Source organism: Festucalex cinctus, chromosome 1, assembly GCF_051991245.1.
Source record: "Festucalex cinctus isolate MCC-2025b chromosome 1, RoL_Fcin_1.0, whole genome shotgun sequence".
Classification (NCBI taxonomy): Eukaryota; Metazoa; Chordata; class Actinopteri; order Syngnathiformes; family Syngnathidae; genus Festucalex; species Festucalex cinctus.
The window spans coordinates 4834476-4854737 of record NC_135411.1 but is presented as its reverse complement, the minus strand read 5'-3'; the positions used below and the strand labels follow the sequence as shown (position 1 = coordinate 4854737).

The following is a 20262-nucleotide window of genomic DNA, read 5'->3' as shown; positions in this document are numbered from 1 at the left end:
GCTTACCTGTTGGCTAACGAATTCCAAACTTGCCTTTAATTCTTTGACGTCCTCGCGGATAAGACAGAGGACGTCAAGTTTTTTATTTATGGAATCCAGCATACTCACCGATACGTCGGTGGTTGCTAAATCATCCGTATCTGTTGATGAATCATTTTTCCTTTTTTTCGAAGGATTATCCCGACTAGCCGCCAGATCATCCATCGCGCAGCTATAAAAATGATCGTCAATAAAACGTTCGAGGTCGTCCACACTGGATAATATTTCCGATCTTTCTTAGAAAAGAAAAAAATCGAATTTATCAAGTCGTTAAATTCGGGTTTAATTAGAAATAAGCTAATTCTATTTTAGCAGCAGGTCGCCGCCATGTTAGATTTTCCCAGTCTCGCTACCGGTCACGCGATAGTCACCGCATCTCGCGATCAACTACGGCAAGTCTACTAGGTCAAAGCTCCTGTTGCTCTCCCAGCTAAACTAAGCTAAGCTAAGCTAACTAGACTGAGAGCACTGAGCTGGATAGCCGACAGCCCACACAGTACAGAAGACCTGCGGAAGTGCGGCGGAAGTTAAGTCAGGCAGGACACGCCCCCGCTGCCTTATGATTGGTTGCTGGAAACTGTGCGGAGGCTTCAAAGCAAGCATTGTCATCAAGGCATCGACAGATGCCGCCATTTTTTTTTATTTTTTTTTGCTGCAGTTCGAAAGTTTCATTCCCTTTTTCAATGTTTTGTTCCCGATATAATTGAAAAGTTTTAAATGGCACCAGTTTATTGAAGTGGATGTGCAGTTTAAAAATTCGCCATCAAAGTTGAACAAGCATTTTGAGGTAAACTGAAAGTTTATTATCTGGGATGAGATTTAAACCACCAAATGTTATGAGTTTAATTACTTGTCTTAGTTAGTAGTAAATGTTTGGTACAGTATCTGATATATTATTGATATATGCAATATTTATTTGTACTGCAAGTAATACAAATGACTTTTGGCCAGTTTTTGTCATCTGTGGCTCTCACACTTTCCTTCAGCAAAGTTTTGACGCAACACTTACCTTCCAATGAAGGTAAAATGTTCGTGATGACTGATGATGACAAGCCATTGAAGTCAAGGAGGCGGACCTCAGAGCCAAGGAGTAAGTTGAGGGCAGGTACCAACTGACTCCTTATTTGTAGGGAGGGCACTAATGCTGATTGGCTAGGGATGTAAGGTATTGCCACACACTTCCCACCAGGGGGAGCATCATCTCATCAGCGCCACACTCAGAAGTACAAATGCAATTGCATTGTACTGTCGCTTCTCTTAATGTGATCATTTTTGTCGGAACGCCGCCTGTGAGTCGCAGCAGTGGCCGGAAACGGAGCTGGTGTGTGAAGCCCGGAAGTCCAGGTGGCATCTACTCCATTTGATTTGTATTTTGATTTCAAAATGTGATGAAAGGTTGTTTGACGACAAGAACAATCTGCCTGCAGAGGCAAAAGTGCCACATGAACAGAAATTATATTCAATCAAAACCAGGTATGGACACAATTTTGTTCTTATGTCATCTGAATATTGTATGCTAATCATGTCAAAATTGTTACATAGAAAGATAAAATTTGCAAAATGCACTAGCATATGGCGTGTTAGCTAGCACGGAGCTGTGGTGGTTGAGTTAGCAACAAAGAGTAGGACATTTGCATCAATCATTTCAGTGATAACACTGTTCAACAAAAAATTTTAATCGCAGATGGCTTTGTGTGTCTGAACGTATTGACGCTTATTTGGGGAAAATTGCAAGGTAGCTTTATTTCTATTTCATACACAAGGCAAATCAATGTGCTTCACACAAGCAAATACACAACACGTACAAACATCAACAAACAACCATTAACAAAATTCAGAAGCAAACAAAAATAACTTCCTAAATTACGTACAAAAAGAACAAAACAAACATACTTTGACATTTAAACACATTAACAGCAAACATTTAATATTTACAGGTTGAGTAGATTTGAAAGCTTTACATTTACACTTTTAAGATGCATTGACACTTTTACAGCACACCAGTCTCACTTCCCTTCATTTTTTGAAGCTTCAAAGATGGCTGCTATTCTCACCAGCACACTCGTGTCTCTCAGCAAGCTTTTTACAAGAGAATCTTTTAGCACAAACACTGCAACTGAATGGTTCCTTCCCACCATGTGTTCTTGTGTGCTTTCTTAAATTTGTAATGGAAGAGAAGCTTTTTCCACAATCTGAGCAGGAATACGGTTTCTCTCCAGTGTGTGTTTTTGCATGTGCTGTTAAAGAATTGGTGGAAGCGAAGCTTTTCACACATTTTTTGCATGAATATGGTTTCTGTCCCGTGTGTGTTCTTATGTGGCTTCTTAATTCAGGTTTGGCAGGGAAGCTTTTGCCACAGTCTGAGCAAGAAAAAGGTTTCTTGCCAGTGTGTCTTCTTGTATGTGTTGTTAAATTTGACTTCGAAGAGAAGCTTTTGCCACAATCTGAGCAAGAAAAAGGTTTTTCCCCAGTGTGTCTTCTTGTATGTGTTGTTAAATGTGACTTCCGAAAGAAGCTTTTGCCACAGTGGGTACAAGCAAAAAGTTTTTCCCCAGTGTGTGTTCTTGAATGTAATGTTAAATGTGACTTCCGAGAGAAGCTTTTGCCACAATCTGAGCAAGAAAAAGGTTTTTCCCCAGTGTGTCTTCTTGTATGTGTTGTTAAATCTGACTTCCAAGAGAAGCTTTTGCCACAATCTAAACAAGAAAAAGGTTTTTCCCCAGTGTGTGTTCTTGAATGTAATGTTAAATGTGACTTCCGAGAGAAGCTTTTGCCACAATCTGAACAAGAAAAAGGTTTTTCCCCAGTGTGTCTTCTTGTATGTATTGTTAAATCTGACTTGTCAGAGAAGCTTTTGCCACAATCTAAACAAGAAAAAGGTTTTTCCCCAGTGTGTCTTCTCAAGTGAATTTTCAAACTTCCTTTTGAACTCAATGTTTTCCCACAGTGAGAACATTCGCAGGATTTGTCGTCAGTGTGACACGACCTATCATCAGCAGCATGTTCATCATTACCATGCAGATTATCATCATTATCATCATCATCATCATCATGAGAAGAAAGGGACCTTATGTCATCACTTTTTATTTTTGATGGTCCCCAGTGGTCTGCATCACTTTGTGGAATCATGTTTTGAGGATTTAAGATCCTGTTTGGAGGCTCCGCCCCTCTGCCCTCCTCACTCTCACCCTTGACTTCATCTTCACTCTTTAAAGGGGCGAAGGTCATTGGTGACTTGGTGACGTCATCCTCAACCTCCTCCTCTTTGACACGAACGGGCTTTTCTTCCTCTTCGATGTAAGGATGTTCTTCCTCCTCTTTAACATTCGGAGGCTTCATGTCCTCTTGGTCAGGACGAAGATATTTCTCAGCGACGTCTGCAGGACACAAGAAGACAAACACACATTTGGGTTGGTCAAGTCAAATTTCAAGCGTGAGATGATGTGCATTATTGTTTCTACAGTGCACCTCGACTTGGGGCCACCGCACACTCGGATTGGCCCATCCCAAAACAACAAAAAGAAAAAGGAAAAAAAAAGTATTGGCCTTGTTAAAAATCTGACAGCCGATATAAGGTCAAATCTAAAACCATTTTAATCTCTCTCTATTGATTGAAGTCGACTAAATTGAGTTGAGTTGATATTGTCCATCCGCATACATTTCAACTTTTACATAGAAAATTAAAACACCTATTTGTAACCATAGTTAGGCTGGAAGACCCCTACTTCCACATGATTCATCCCATTCTCATCTTTCCAATTTAAACATATTCCAAATATTCACGCCTTACCCACAATTCCCCATTTTGTACCCAATTTTTCCTCATGCATTCTTCATGGAAGATTCAAAATTTCCTTCCACATTTTTCATCCAATTTACTTCATTCCAACGTCAATATATTCCACCAAATCATACCACGAGCTCTTTTCCTGTTCCAAAATTCACGCCTTACTCGCAATTCCCGATTTCGTACACGTTTTTTCCAATGTATTCATAATGGGAGATTCTACATTTCACATTTACTTCCACAATTTTCATCCGATTCACTTTGTTCCAACTTCAATATATTCCACCAATTCACACCATGAGCTCTTCTTTTTCACTTCCAAAATTAACGTCTTACCACAAGTCCCCATTTTGTACCCTACCTCTCCCTCCATTCTACATTTCACATTTACTTCCACATTCTTCATCCAATTCACTACATTCCAACTTCAATGTAGTCCACCAATTCTCCATCTTTAAAAGGCGCTTTCACACCAAAAAGCCCATGAACTTTGAGTTCATGGTAGAGTCAGTTCCGGGTCCGAAGAACTTGTGAGCGGCCCACGAGTTTGCGTTCACACAGCATGAAAGCGGGCAGGGTAGCTTATTCAAATGAGACTGATGACGTATGTCAGGGGGGAGGAAAAAAACAGCACTACCCCGCCTGTCCAGCAAGTGGCGGTACCGGTAAAACCGAATGACAAACAAGCAGGGTGACTTTGAAACACGCGACCTTGGACCCTCCATCGCCATTTGTTGTGATACAAGGCATGTTGGAGCATTATCATCTTTTTCTCTTCCTTGTCATGTTGCACAAAGTTGTGGTTGCAACTATTAGAACGTCAAGGGAAAGGTTGATGACAACCATTCGGACCTGCCATACCTCAGCAAGACGAGAAATGGGTGGGCAGAACTCGCTCACGCCTCGTGGAAAGACGGTCAAACCTGCAAACACGAAGACGCTTACTCCTGCAAGCGCGAAGACGTGCACTGGTAAGGCTTAAACACACAATTATACGGAATTTATTTCACATTGGTAACTTGTAACATAATGTGATTAAAGTGAAGCGTGTTTCCGCGCGCGTCGGTCTTGTTTGTGGATATCTTGCCGTGACGCGCGCTTTCATGAACTCTGCAATCGCTGGAAACTGGTGTTACCAGCCTAAGTTATCGTGCAATTCACGGCAAAATAGGGCTTGATGGCGATTTGCTGTTCACGCTAAATCTACGCTTCGTAATTCATAATATCGTTGGAGCTGGATGTATTGTTAGTCTGTCCACTTGTTGCTTTTTGCTTTTAAAAAAAAAAAAAAAAAAAAAAAAAAGACCGATCCAAAGTGTTGAAATGGCTTTCTTTCTTTGACAATGCACAAATGATAGGACAGACGTGCCGGGATTTAGGGAAAAGTTATTAATTTGGGAAGTGTTAGATTGCCACCTCAAGCTAGTGGTTTATTATAGGGCCATACATATAGGTGCATATTCTGCTATTTTAAGATGTTCTGGTATCATGTCATCTTAAAATAGCAGAATATGCACCTATATGTGTGGCCCTATAATAAACCCCTAGCTTGAGGTGGCAATCTAACACTTCCCACACTTCCTTTTTTAAGATGTTCTGGTATCATGTCCCCCTCCGTGAGCCGGCACCTTAACGTGGTGGAGGGGTTTGCGTGTCCCAATGATCCTAGGAGCTATGTTGTCTGGGGCTTTATGCCCCTGGCAGGGTCACCCATGGCAAACAGGTCCTAGGTGAGGGGCCAGACTAAGAACGGCTCAGAAGACCCTTATGATGGAAAAGAACTTTGGAGACTCGTTTCCCTTGCCCGGACGCGGGTCACCGGGGCCCCCCTCTGGAGCCAGGCCTGGAGGCGGGGCTCGCTGGCGAGCACCTGGTGGCCGGGCCTGCACCCATGGGGCCCGGCCGGGCACAGCCCGAAGAGGCAACGTGGGTCACCCTTCCCACGGGCTCACCACCGGTGGGAGGGGCCAAAGGGGTCGGGTGCAGTGTAGGCTGGGTGGCAGCCAAGGGAGGAGACGTTGGCGGACCGACCCCCGGCTACAGAAGCTGGCTTTGGGACATGGAATGTCACCTCTCTGGCAGGGAAGGAGCCCGAGGTGGTGTGCGAGGCCGAGAAGTTCCGACTAGACATAGTCGGACTCGCCTCCACACACGGCTTGGGCTCTGGTACCAGTCCTCTTGAGAGGGGTTGGATTCTCTTCCACTCTGGAGTTGCCCACGGTGTGAGGCGCAGAGCAGGTGTGGGCATACTTATTGCCCCCCGGCTCGGCGCCTGTACGTTGGGGTTTACCCCGGTGGACAAGAGGGTCGCCTCCCTCCGCCTTCGGGTGGGGGGACGGGTCCTGACTGTTATTTGTGCATATGCACCAAACAGCAGCTCAGAGTACCCACCCTTTTTGGAGTCCTTGGACGGTGTGCTGGAGAGCGCTCCCTCTGGGGACTCCCTCGTCCTGCTGGGGGACTTCAACGCTCACGTGGGGAATGACAGTGAGACCTGGAGGGGCGTGATTGGGAGGAACGGCCCCCCTGATCGGAACCCGAGCGGTGTTCTGTTGTTGGACTTCTGTGCTCGTCACGGTTTGTCCATAACGAACACCATGTTCAAGCATAAGGGTGTCCATATGTGCACTTGGCACCAGGACACCCTAGGCCGCAGTTCGATGATCGACTTTGTAGTCGTGTCATCGGATTTGCGGCCGCATGTTTTGGACACTCGGGTGAAGAGAGGGGCGGAGCTGTCAACTGATCACCACCTGGTGGTGTGTTGGCTCCGATGGTGGGGGAAGATGCCGGTCCGACCTGGCAGACCCAAACCTATTGTGAGGGTTTGCTGGGAACGTCTGGCGGAATCCCCTGTCAGAAAGAGTTTCACTGCCCACCTCCGGCAGAGCTTCTCCCTTGTCTCGGGGGAGGCGGGGGACATTGAGTCCGAATGGGCCATGTTCCGCGCCTCCATTGTTGAGGCGGCCGATCGGAGCTGTGGCCTTAAGGTGGTCGGTGCCTGTCGCGGCGGCAATCTTCGAACCCGCTGGTGGACACCAGCGGAAAGGGATGCCGTCAAGCTGAAGAAGGAGTCCTATCGGGCCTTTTTGGCCTGTCGGACTCCGGAGGCAGCTGACAGGTACCGGATGGCCAAGCGGAACTCGGCTTCGGCGGTTGCTGAGGCAAAAACTCGGACATGGGAGGAGTTCGGTGAGGCCATGGAAAACGACTTCCGGATGGCTTTGAGGAAATTCTGGTCCACCATCTGGCGTCTCAGGAGAGGAAAGCAGTGCACCATTAACACTGTGTATAGTGGCGATGGGGTGCTGCTGACCTCGACTCGGGACGTCGTGAAGCGGTGGGGGGAATACTTCGAAGACCTCCTCAATTCCACCAACACGTCTCCTTTTGATGAAGCAGAGTCTGGGGACTCTGGGGTGGGCTCTCCTATCTCTGGGGTCGAAGTCACTGAGGTGGTTGGAAAGCTCCTCGGTGGCAGGGCCCCGGGGGTGGATGAGATCCGCCCGGAGTTCCTAAAGACTCTGGATGTTGTGGGGCTGTCGTGGTTGCCACGCCTATACAACATCGCGTGGACATCGGGGACAGTGCCTCTGGATTGGCAGACTGGGGTGGTGGTCCCCATTTTTAAGAAGGGGGACCGGAGAGTGTGTTCCAACTACAGAGGGATCACACTCCTCAGCCTCCCTGGTAAGGTCTATTTGAGGGGTGCTGGAGAGGAGGGTCCATCGGGAGGTCGAATCTCGGATTCAGGAGGAGCAGTGTGGTTTTCGTCCTGGCCGTGGAACAGTGGACCAGCTCTACACCCTCCGCAGGATCCTCGAGGGTGGGAGTTCGCTCAACCAGTCCACATGTGTTTTGTGGATTTGGAGAAGGCGTTCGACCGTGTCCCTCGGGGAGTTCTGTGGGGGGTGCTTCGGGAGTACGGGGTGCCGGGCCCCTTGATACGGGCTGTTCGGTCCCTGTACGACCGTTGCCAGAGTTTGGTCCGCATTGCCGGCAGTAAGTCGGATTCGTTTCCGGTGAGGGTTGGACTCCGCCAAGGTTGCCCTTTGTCACCGATTCTGTTCATAACTTTTATGGACAGAATTTCTAGGCGCAGCCGAGGCGTGGAGGGGTTCCGGTTTGGTGGCCTCAGCATTGCATCTCTGCTCTTTGCAGATGATGTGGTGCTGTTGGCTTCATCAGGCCGGGGCCTTCAGCTCTCACTGGAGCGGTTCGCAGCAGAGTGTGAAGCGGCTGGGATGAGGATCAGCACCTCCAAATCCGAGACCATGGTCCTCAGTCGGAAAAGGGTGGAGTGTCGTCTTCAGGTTGGGATGAGATCCTGCCCCAAGTGGAGGAGTTCAAGTATCTTGGGGTCTTGTTCACAAGTGAGGGTAGGATGGAGCGGGAGATCGACAGGCGGATCGGTGCAGCGTCTGCAGTGATGCAGACTCTGTATTGGTCTGTCGTGGTAAAGAAAGAGCAAAGCAAAAGCCAAAAGGCAAAAGGCAAAGGTCTCGATTTACCGGTCGATCTACGTTCCAACCCTCACCGATGGTCACGAGCTGTGGGTCGTGACCGAAAGAACGAGATCCCGGATACAAGCGGCCGAAATGAGTTTCCTCCGCAGCGTGTCCGGGCTCTCCCTTAGAGATAGGGTGAGAAGCTCGGTCATCCGGGAGGGACTCGGAGTCGAGCCGCTGCTCCTCCGCCTTGAGAGGAGCCAGCTGAGGTGGCTCGGGCATCTGGTTCGGATGCCTCCTGGACGCCTCCCTGGGGAGGTGTTCCGGGCATGTCCCACCGGTGGGAGGCCCCGGGGACGACCCAGGACACGCTGGAGAGACTATGTCTCTCGGCTGGCCTGGGAACGCCTTGGGATCCCACCGGAGGAGCTGGTTGAAGTGGTTGGGGAGAGGGAAGTCTGGGTTTCCCTCCTGAAGCTGCTGCCCCCGCGCCCCGACCCCGGATAAGCGGAAGAAGATGGATTGATGGATGGATGGTATCATGTCAATCACGAGGTTGTTGACAGAGGTTTGCTATACCCTCAAGAAACAAAAAACATACATGGACACAACGTTGGGTATTACCTGCTCGGTGATGCTGCCTATCCACTTAAGAGCTGACTGCTGAAGCCGTTCAATGACAACGGCAGGCTGACCATGCAGCAGTTAATTTACAACAACAAGACAAGCAGAGCCCGAATCACCGTGGAACACGCATTTGGTAGATTAAAGGGCAGGTGGCGATGTTTGTTAAATCGAATTGACTGTCAACTGGACAAAGTAAAATCTATGGTCATAACTTGTGTTTTACACCATTTGTAGGAAATAACCTGATTTCAACAGGAAGTGACTTGTTTTCAACAGGAATGACCCGGAAGTGACCCGAAATCAACAGGAACTGACTTGTTTTCAACAGGAAGTGACCCGGAAGTGACTTGATTTCAAAAGGAAGTGAGCTGATTTCAATAGGAAGTGACCCAGAAATTGCCTAAAATCAACAGGAAGTGACCCAGAAGTGGCATCAAATCAACAGGAAGTGACACGATTTCAACAGGAAGTGACCTGATTTTAACTCATTCACTGCCAGCCATTTTCAGAAAAGCGAGCTTCAGCTTGCCAGCCATTTTTGAGGATTTTGACTCATTTTTGAAGGCCCACAGAATATTTTGCTCTATAGGTATATAAACATGGAACCCACCAAAGGAAAGGTTAAACCCTCTTCTTTCATTTAAAAAAAAAGTACGTTTCTAACATTCTCCCTTCTCTAGTTATTCGCAATAGAACAACACTAAGTTTAACCAATTTTTCTGTTTTTGACTAGAAAACGGAGAAAAACAGCTTTTTGTGAAAAGGTTCCTTTTGAGTTAAATTTTGACTTTGATGCTTTTGTGGCATCTCAAACATCTGAACAGTCCTTTCCTTCGTTACAACAACATAAAAAACACAGATAAATGTATTTTGATGGTAAATTTATTATTAACTATTGACAATTCAGATGTAGCAAAAAAAAAAAAAAACTGAACTACATATACAAGTGGGTGAGAGTGGTTGAGTGTATGCGAGCGTGTACTCCAATTTTCAAACCAAGCTATTTACATTTTCTATATTTGACAAAAAGAAAAAATATTTTGTGTGTGTGCCCCAACTTACAACCATACAACATCAATACAACTATTTACAATATTTACAAAAAAAAAGGAAATTCATTTTGAACTATACTGTATACATGTTTTTTGAGCATATGCACGAGTATGTGGGTGCTCACTGCTTGTATGAACTTTCAACTATTTACAAGTGTGTGTGGGTGTGGGTGTGTGTGTGTGCATGTGTGCGTGTGCATGTGAGAGAATGTGTATCGCCCCTATGATGTGTATTGTTTTTTGGTGTGGTATGATGTGAAGCAGCTTCCTGGGTGCAAGGGTACATGGCAAGATGCACACCACATGGTGGTCTCCCTCCTTAGGCCTTTTCGTTGGCACACCCGACACCTTCTTGTTGGCACCAACTTCTTGCTGGTGGGCACCAACTTCTCTAGCCGATGCCTGCCCAACTGTCCATCAAGCCTCCTCTCCGGGTCTTTCATGTATGGGGCCCTTGTTTGTTTCCCCACAGCTTGCTCATCATCACCCTGTCCAACTTGCTGTTTCACGGTCCATGAAACAACCACCTTTTTTATAAACGCAAGTAAGGTTGCAGGCTTCTGTGGGTTTTTGACTCTGTATAAAACATGTGCATTGAACATGCACAATTGAAAAAGATAAGTGACAAACTTCATTGACCAATTTACAGAGCGCCCGAGGAAGGGGTAATAAACAATGTTTTGATCTAGTTTGTCCACCCCATTCATTGAAGCATCGTACTCCGCAACGCATTCCGGTTTGAGAACGGTGACTTTCTCCTTGTTCCCCTCCTGCCACACTTCCACAGGAAGCGTCCTGTCTTGATGGCAGGTCGTCACCATCTTGACAGTCCGCCTGTCCTGCCATGCAACAACCATCACCTTTTCATTGTGACAGACAAGCTTGCCATTTGCCCCCAAGCTTGTCTTGTTTGCCTCTCTTATGAGCTGAGGCTCCCCACGGTTCTTTCCGAGTGTCCCACACACGTTCGTCTTTGCTGAAAGAAGACACTCACAGAGGCCAATGGAATTATAAAAATTGTCCATAAACAGGGTATATCCCTGACCTGTGAGGCGGTCAAGTAGTGTAAAAATGATGTCAGGCAGGGTATGGGATACACCGATGTATGGCATCAAGTTGAAGCAGTAGCCAGTCTCAGAATCACAAAGAACGTATGATTTAATCCCATATTTGATGGGTTTTTGGGGGTCGTACACTTTGAAGGAGAGCCGACCACGCCACGTCATCATGCCCTCATCTATACAAATGTTTTGTTTTGGCGTGTACAGATCTTTGAATTTGGCCACTACATAGTCCAGGACTGGGCGGACCTTGTGCATTTTGTCCGATGTATCATGTGCAGTGCCATTGAAGTGTAAATACCTCCAAATAATTTGATATCTATTTCTGGACATTGTTTGTCCAAAAAAAGGTGTGCTCTCAAATTCCTCTACACTCCAGTAGTCTTCCAAAACAGGTTTCTTGATGAACCCTGTAATGAAACTTAGGCCAAGGAAGGTTTTGAGTTCTTCTACAGTAAGTGGCCTCCAGTCGTGACTTCTACTGTATGGAAGTCCGCAGGGGTTTTCCTGCAACGAATCAAGCGCGTTGGCATGTGTCTCATCAACAATATGCTGCAGCAGCTCATTGGTGATGAAAAGCTCGAGAAAATCCACCGGCAGGTCTGACTCCAGCTCCGCAGCAGAGCCCTGGGGTCCGGGCTTAGCGGTGAAGCGAATCCTTTTGGGCCTCCAGTGTGTCTGCTTCCAGGATTGATCCTCATTACAGTTCAATGATCCAACTGTAAATTACAGAAAAATAAATGACATGAAATTGTTATTTACTGATGTGGTGTGATTTGTACTAAAAACGTTTTTACCTCTCTTAGCCCCACACAAAGCAGCCGCAGTATTTCTGGATGTACCTGCTGTGAAACATAGAATCAAAAGATTACTTTTTGTTTTATTGCTATAGTTTTTTGCAGATTTTTTTTCTCCCTGTCTTTGCTCTGCCAATCGGTGAGACCCGACTGGTGGATGGCCAATCTGTAAATAATAGAAGCATATGATTTTTACTGCTGCCTGGATTTTTTTCCCTTTGCTAAACATTTTCCTGCCCTTTTATACCCTTTGATTTACACCAGTAATTTTCTCCTCATTGCTTGACTTAGTCTAGCTTTTTATATACATGCACAGATGTCGATCACTGAAAGAAGAACAATAAATAAGACTAACTAATCCTTCTAGCATCAATGCTGTACTCCGTATCACATTTTTATCCCCACCCACATCGACAGAAAAACACAACTCGTACAAGATGGGTTTAAATTTGACGATCGCGCAAGTTAGCTCATCATCGCAACACATTTACGTCCACAGCAATAAAATACATCATCTGTACAGCCGTTAGTAATGGCAACTGTGGCAACAGTGTAATAAATAAAGTGCATGTAACGGAAAGACGAGGAGATCGCTAGTAGAGGCAAAGTTAGCGAGTTAGCACGTTAGCTCTCACCGTCATCGCTACTCTGCGATGTGTCCGAGTCTTCGCTCCAGTCAGGGGTTTTTGTGGGCAGATACTCATCCGATGAGTCGCATGACGTTTCCGTCCATTCAGTGGAATTGATGGATGCAGCAACAGATTTCTCCTGACTGCCTTGTGAGCTCACGGGTTGACTAACATGCGGCTCTGTTTGCACAAGTGGTACCTTGCTCCTCAGCGTCATCTTTTCCCTTCTTTGATCGTCATTATCGTTCAAAGATGACGATCCTCTACGTTTCTGGCTGGACTTTGGTTTTAACAAACTCTCCTCCAGTGTAAGCTGTCTAAAAGTAGACATAATGCTTGATCTGCTATTCTAATATGCTCTGCTATGCTAATATGCTCCCTCTGCTCCGCTCCTCAACTTCCGCTGGTGCTTCACGTTGGATAAGCTCACTTCCAAGGCAGTGCTGCCATCTAGTGGTGGAAGTAAATAGGCTACAACCTTGAAAATCACACATCTGATGCCCCAGACTTTTATCCGCAGCTTGCCATAAAAAAAAGAAGGGATTGACGAATTAACTCGTCAAAGGCAGGGGGCGCTATTTTTCACTTTAACGAACTGACTCGTCCAAGGCAGTGAATGAGTTAATAGGAAGTGACCCGGAAATGGCCGAAAATGAAGAGGAAGTGACCCAGAAGTGTCGTCAAATCAACAGGAAGTGACACGATATCAACAGAAAGTGACCTGATTTCTATAGGAAGTACCCGGAAGTGACCTGAAATCAACAGGAACTGACTTGTTTTCAACAGGAAGTGACCCAATTTGAACAGGAAGTTACCCAGAAATGGCATAAAATCAATAGGAAGTGACCCAGAAGTGGCATCAAATGAACAGGAAGTGACACGATTTCAACAGAAAGTGACCCGGAAGTGACCTGAAATCAACAGGAACTGACTTGTTTTCAACAGGAAGTGACCCAATTTGAACAGGGAGTTACCCAGAAATGGCCTAAAATCAATAGGAAGTGACCCAGAAGTGGCATCATATGAACAGGAAGTGACACAATTTCAATAGGAAGTGTCCTTATTTCAATAGGAAGTGACCCGGAAATGGCATAAAATGAACAGGAAGTGACCCAGAAGTTGCATCAAATCAACAGGAAGTGACATGATTTCAACAGAAAGTGACCTGATTTCAATAGGAAGTGACCCGGAAGTGACCTGAAATCAACAGGAACTGACTTGTTTTCAACAGGAAGTGACCCAATTTGAACAGGAAGTTACCCAGAAATGGCCTAAAATCAATGGGAAGTGACCCAGAAGTGGCATCAAATGAACAGGAAGTGACACGATTTCAACAGAAAGTGACCTGATTTCAATAGGAAGTGACCCGGAAGTGACCTGAAATCAACAGGAACTGACTTGTTTTCAACAGGAAGTGACCTAATTTGAACAGGGAGTTACCCAGAAATGGCCTAAAATCAATAGGAAGTGACCCAGAAGTGGCATCAAATGAACAGGAAGTGACACAATTTCAATAGGAAGTGTCCTTATTTCAATAGGAAGTGACCCGGAAATGGCCTAAAATGAACAGGAAGTGACCCAGAAGTGGCGTCAAATCAACAGGAAGTGACATGATTTCACCAGAAAGTGACCTGATTTCAATAGGAAGTGACCCGGAAGTGACCTGAAATCAACAGGAACTGACTTGTTTTCAACAGGAAGTGACCCAATTTGAACAGGAAGTTACCCAGAAATGGCCTAAAATCAATAGGAAGTGACCTGAGTGACCCTTACTCCATTGCTTACTCCAGTCCTCAATCTTTCCTGCATTGCTGATTCAATTTGTCACTCCTTACACCATTGCTACTCGATTCTACGCTCCTTACTTCCTTGCTTACTTAATTCTTCTCTCTTGACTCCATTGCTTCCTCAATTACTTGCTCCTTCCTACATTGCTCACTTGACTGTTTTTCTTGTCTTGTTAATTTGTTTCTAGCTAATTTATTTTCCTTTGTGTGCTATTTTTATTCCTTCAACCGCTTCTATATTTCTGTATAAATTCAAACCATTCCAAATTTAGCATGTTCAGGTCATTGTATAGCAATCCAGGTCATTCAATATCATTCAATATTATTCATAATCATTCCACAGGTTTTTATTCACCCTTCCTGCATTCACCCGCAATTTCTCCAGAAATTGCATTTTCTAATATAACTTAGTTTTAATTTCATTGGGAATCTTCTGAACCATTTGTTTTTGTGGCAGATTTCAGGTGTTTTTAAATTTTGGGGAAAAATACTTCCTGTAGGAAATTAGAGCGATATGGTATTTACTTACTTAAGTTTCCATTTTACTTTTTTAGACGACACAACAGAGTCAAGATTGGCTTTTGTATTTTAGATTTTTTTTTTTACACTAATATCGACCCCAGCCCAACACCCCCACCCCCCTTGTGTTTTTTTTTTAAATTTATTTATTTATTTATTTATTTTTTACTGAAAACGAAGAGCTGCTGCTTGGAAGCTCCACCCCTGCATCCTCGTCACTCTCACCCTTGTCTTCATCTTCACTCTTTAAAGGGGCGAAGGTCGGTGGCAACTTGGTGACATCATCCTCAACCGCCTCCTCTTTGACACGAACGGGCTTTTCCTCCTCTTCGATGTCAGGATGTTCTTCCTCCTCTTTAACATGAGGAGGCTTCATGTCCTGTTGGTCAGGACGAAGATATTTCTCACCGACGTCTGCAGGACACAAGACGACAAAACACATATTTGGTTTGGTTAAGTCAAATTTCAAGTAAGGCTGAACGATTATGGAAAATAATCTAATTGCGATTTTTTTTCACCCAAAAAAATGCGATCGCGATATCATGTAATATCTGTGATTATTTTTTTTCAAGGTCGTACGAGTGCGCGCAGCGCGTTCGAGCATGCAGTTTGTTTTCGGCCACAGGTGGCAGTAGAGATTTGAAATTTTCAATCTTCCATATAGCTGATTTAAAAATATTTAATATTAGGGCTGCACGATATTGGAAAAACATGCGATATACTTGCTGAACATAGCGATATCGATATTATTGCGATATTTAACATTTACCTAAAGAAATTACTTTTTTATTACCTAATGAAAGAAAAACATTTTTCATGGGGCAAAATAAGCAACCTTCATGTAATCTTAGTTCATTAATTGTAATTATGTCTTGATAATTTTCAACTATTGAATGGCAATGCACATTTTAGTTAGCATCTGACTGGTCAAATTCATATAAAAAGCATGACATTCCATATAAAACTTATTGCGTGCCTTTGCGATATGATTATTGCAAGGGCCAATATCGCGATGTCGATATTTTTTCGATATATTAGGCAGTCCTATTTAATATTACAATTTACAATAAAAATACCCCAAAAAATTCTCCTATAGATAGATAGATAGATAGATAGATAGATAGATAGATAGATAGATAGATATGAATTAGGAGAGTACCGGCACTTATTTTTTAAAACACTGGCAGTAATCATAACAAAACAATGTGATTGTATTATTTAAAAAAAAGAAATATGTGGGAAACGGGTATGTATACAGACAAAAAAAAAACATTTAGTATTATACCACCGTTTTAATACAACAGCATCGTGGACCAAAGTGTTCTTCAACTCACACACATCTTGTCAGAGACATTGGTATGACTGTCTGATGATTGTAAAACCGTCCTCTGAAATAAAGTTGAATTGAATTAATGTGTACAGTAATGAGGACTGCAGTGAATTTTTTTTAACGCTATATAGTAGTGCTAAGCAAGGGAGAGTAATAAGAAGTGTACAAACCTGCTGCGTGTAGCACAATTCGAGGCTCCTCGCAAACGTCGTCCAGCGGTTGAAAATGTTGCTCGTTCTCTTCTTTGACTCCAAAGAGTTCCTCCTCGTCCTTTGGTGTCGTTCTCGCCGACATTTTGGCACAATAATGCCAACAAAGTCACACTTGGTCTCTTCCTGACCACGTGTTATGTGCTTCTCTTTGTTAGCGGCTAGCGAGCTGAGCTAAGCTAAGCTAAGCTAACTCGGCCGAGAAGCATCAACGCGCACCGAGACGAGTTTAAACACACGCCGACATTTAATAAACGGTGTCGCAGACCTTCAAAATGGTGATGGGAGTCCTGTGTGTTCAGTCCAACACCAAATAAGAAAGAATGATTTAGCAGAGGACGTCTGATGAAACGCGATGTGGCCGCCGGCCAGTGCAGTGAGCACGTAAAGAAACGAATGGAGACGTGCGGCGGAAGTCAGGCAGGACACGCCCCCGCTGCGTTACGATTGGCTGTTGGAAAATGTCCGGGGGCTTCAGCGCAAGCAATGCCACAAGTCATCGGCAGATGTCGGCATTTTTGCTGCAGTTGGAATCGAAAGTCTCATTCCCTTTTTCAGTATTATTATATAATTGTAAAGTTTAAATGCCTGTTTAAATTTGATTTATTAAAAAAAAAAAAAAAAAAAAAAGAGTTCAATTTTTTTTGTGGTGAATGTGCAGTTTAAAAATTTGCCATCAAAGTTGAACAAGCATTTTGAGGTAAACTGAATGTTTATTTTCAGGGATGAGATTTAACCACCAAATGTTCTGAGTTTAAAGGCCCAGTCTGCCGGTTTCACTCAGGAAAATGCACTTTTTAAATGCAGGATTGAAACAAACAAACTACTTGTCAATTTACAGATCTGGGCTTCTCTTAATTTCTGGGGGTGATTTTGTCCTATAAACCCCCACCGCCCCAGCCTGTATTTTGCAATTTTGTGTTTGGTTTGTAAACAGCGGGACGTTTCTGTTTACACCGCTCCAGCCAATCGCAGAGCGGGGTTTGGCGTGTCGCAAACGGGGCCGGGCGAAATTGTCGGCTGCGTGACGTCACTCCCGCGGCAATTTGAAAAGCACACACGGATTTTTATTTTCACTCACTCATTCACACGTTAGCTTCTGTGAGTGAGTGAGTGAAAAAAAAAATACGTGTGTGCTGTCAAAATCCACGAGAGTGACGTTACGCAGCCGACAAATTCTCCCGGCATCTTTAAATTAACATTTTAACCTTGCCCTTTTTCTTTGTAAATACCTTAAAACCAAACTAAAATATATAAAAATGCAAAAAATAAATAAATCTTGAGCAATAGCGTTGTAAATTATTTACCAAGCAGCGTTAGAGGCGTGTCAACCACGACATCCCCACAACATCCAGAGTCTTTAGGAACTACGGGCGGATCTCATCCACCCTCAGGGCCCTGCCACCGAGGAGATTTCCAACCACCTCAGTGACTTTGAACCCAGAGATGTTACGTATGGGGTATGGATGGACCCAAAAGCGGAGGAAACAGGCAGGAAGAGCAAGTGGAAGAACGATGTAAGGAACTTTATTGACTATGACGGGGAAGGACTGGACGAGACTGAAGGGAAGGACACTGGGCTGGACGTGGACACAGATCATGGCGGAGACTTGGCGTGGCGTGATGCAGAGACTTGGCGTGGCGTGATGCAGAGACTTGGCGTGGCGTGATGCAGAGACTTGGCGTGGCGTGATGCAGAGACTTGGCGTGGCAGACTTGGCGCGGCAGACTTGGCGCGGAAGACTTGGCGTGGAAGACTTGAACTTGGCAATAACAGACTTGGTAGACTTGGCCATAAGGACTTGGTAGACTTGGTAATAAAGACACCACGGTGACCAGACATGCAGACATTCAACCATCAAACATCAAACATCAAACATCAAACATCAAACATCAAACATCAAACATCAAACATCAAACATCAAACATCAAACATCAAACATCAAACATCAAACATCAAACATCAAACAATGCTCCCACACCCGTGTGGGACAAACACCACTCCCTTATACAAACACTAATGACAATAACAGGACACACCTGGGAGACACAGCAGGGAGGGGGAACCAATCAGCAATACACACCAGGAAGGGAAGACACAAGCAGGTGGACCAGGTAAACCATAACGAGACTGGGGAAGAAGACAGGAACACCAGACAACCAACACTCACCAAAATAAAACAAAAACCCAAACCAACTGAAACGTGACAAGAGATAGGAGAGTCCACCTCAGATTCGCCAGACTGCTTCCTCAAAGGAAGACGTGTTGGTGCAATTGAGATCTTCGAAGTATTCCCCCCACCGACTCACGGCGTCCCGAGTCGAAGTCAGCAGCACACCATCTCCATTATACACAGTGTTAATAGTGAACTGCTTTCCTCTCATGAGACGCCGGATGGTGGACCAGAATTTCCTCAAAGCCGTCCAGAAGTCATTTTCCATGGCCTCAAACGAACTCCTCCCATGTCCGAGTTTTTGCCTCAGCAACCGCCGAAGCCGCGTTCCGCTTGGCCAGTCGGTAACTGTCAGCTGCCTCCGCAGTACTACAGGCCAAAAAGGCCCGATAGGACTCCTTCTTCAGCTTGCCGGCATGCCTTACTGCTGGTGGTTCGAGGATTGTCGCTGTGACAGGCACCGACTACCTTATGGCCGCAGCTCCGATCGGCTGCCTCAACAATGGAGGCGCGGAACATAGCCCCCTCGGAACCCTCTCCTCCCCCGGGACAAGGGAGAAGTTCTGCCAGAGGGAGAAACTCTTTCTGACAGGGGATTCCGCCAGACGTTCCCAGCAAACCCTCACAATATGTTTGGGTCCGCCAGGTCGGACCGGCATCTTCCCCCACCCTTGGAGCCAACACACTACCAGGTGGTGATATGTTGACAGCTCCGCCCTTCTCTTCACCTGAGTGTCCAAAACATGCGGCCGCAAATCCGATGACACGACTACAAAGTCGATCATCGAACTGCAGCCGAGGATGTCCTGGTGCAAAATACACATATGGACACCCCTATGTTTGAACATGGTGTTCGTTATGGACAATCCGTGATGAGCACAGAAGTCCAATCGCAAAACACCACTCGGGTTCTGACCGGGAGGGCTGTTCCTCAAAATGACGTCGCTCCCTGTCTCACTGTCATTGCCCACGTGAGCGTTGAAGTCCCCCAGCAGAATGAGGGTGTCCTTGGGGAAGCACTCTCCAGCACACCCTCCAGGGACTCCAAAAAGGGTGGGTACTCTGAACTGCTGTTTGGTGCATATGCACAAACAACAGTCAGGACCCGTCACCCCACCTGAAGGCGGAGGCAGGCTACCCTCTCATCTACCGGGGTGTACCCCAACGTACTGGCGCTGAGCCGGGGGACAATAAGACTGCCCACACCTGCTCGGCGCCTCTCACCATGGTCAACTCCAGAGTGGAAGAGAGTCCAACCCCTCTCGAGAGGACTGGTACCAGAGCCCAAGCCGTGTGTGGAGGACAGTCCGACTATGTCTCGTCAGAACTTCTCTGCCTCACACACCAGCTCAGGCTCCTTCCCTGCCAGAGAGGTGACATTCCATGTCCCAAGAGCCAGCTTCTGCAGCTGGGGGGGTCGGTCCGCCAAGGTCTCCTCCCATGGCTGCCACCCAGCCTCCACTGCACCCGACCTCTGTGGCCCCTCCCACCGGTGGTGAGCCCATGGGAAGGTGATACAGTATCTGATATGTTATTGATATATATATGCAACATTTATTTGTACTGCAAGTAATACAAATGACTTTTGGACAGTTTTTGTCATCTGTGGCTCTCACACTTTCCTTCAGCAAAGTTTTGACGCAACACTTACCTTCCAATGAAGGTAAAATGTTTGTGATGACTGATGATGACAAGCCATTGAAGTCAAGGATGCGGACCTCAGAGCCAAGGAGTAAGTTGAGGGCAGGTACCAACTGACTCCTTATGTAGGGGGGGCACTAATGCTGATTGGCTAGGGATGTA

General features: G+C 45.6%; 1 protein-coding gene across 1 annotated transcript; it reads right to left on the bottom strand.

The window, feature by feature from the left end:
• Positions 1-493: 493 nt before the first annotated feature.
• Positions 494-16656, bottom strand: LOC144006428 (uncharacterized). The gene is made up of 4 exons (XM_077505280.1): positions 16247-16656; positions 14972-15160; positions 3228-3416; positions 494-546 (listed from the first exon to the last, which is right to left on the bottom strand). The coding sequence occupies exons 1-4, from the start codon at positions 16368-16370 to the stop codon at positions 494-496; spliced, it is 555 nt and encodes a 184-aa protein (XP_077361406.1). The 5' UTR covers positions 16371-16656.
• Positions 16657-20262: the final 3606 nt, after the last annotated feature.

Coding starts and splice junctions, on each gene's coding strand:
- LOC144006428 (XM_077505280.1), bottom strand. CDS start 16,370: ATGTCGGCGAGAACGACACCAAAGGACGAGGAGGAACTCTTTGGAGTC. Junction 15,161..16,246: donor AATTGTGCTACACGCAGCAG/GTTTGTACACTT, acceptor TGTGTCCTGCAG/ACGTCGGTGAGAAATATCTT. Junction 3,417..14,971: donor GAGTGAAGATGAAGACAAGG/GTGAGAGTGACG, acceptor TGTGTCCTGCAG/ACGTCGCTGAGAAATATCTT.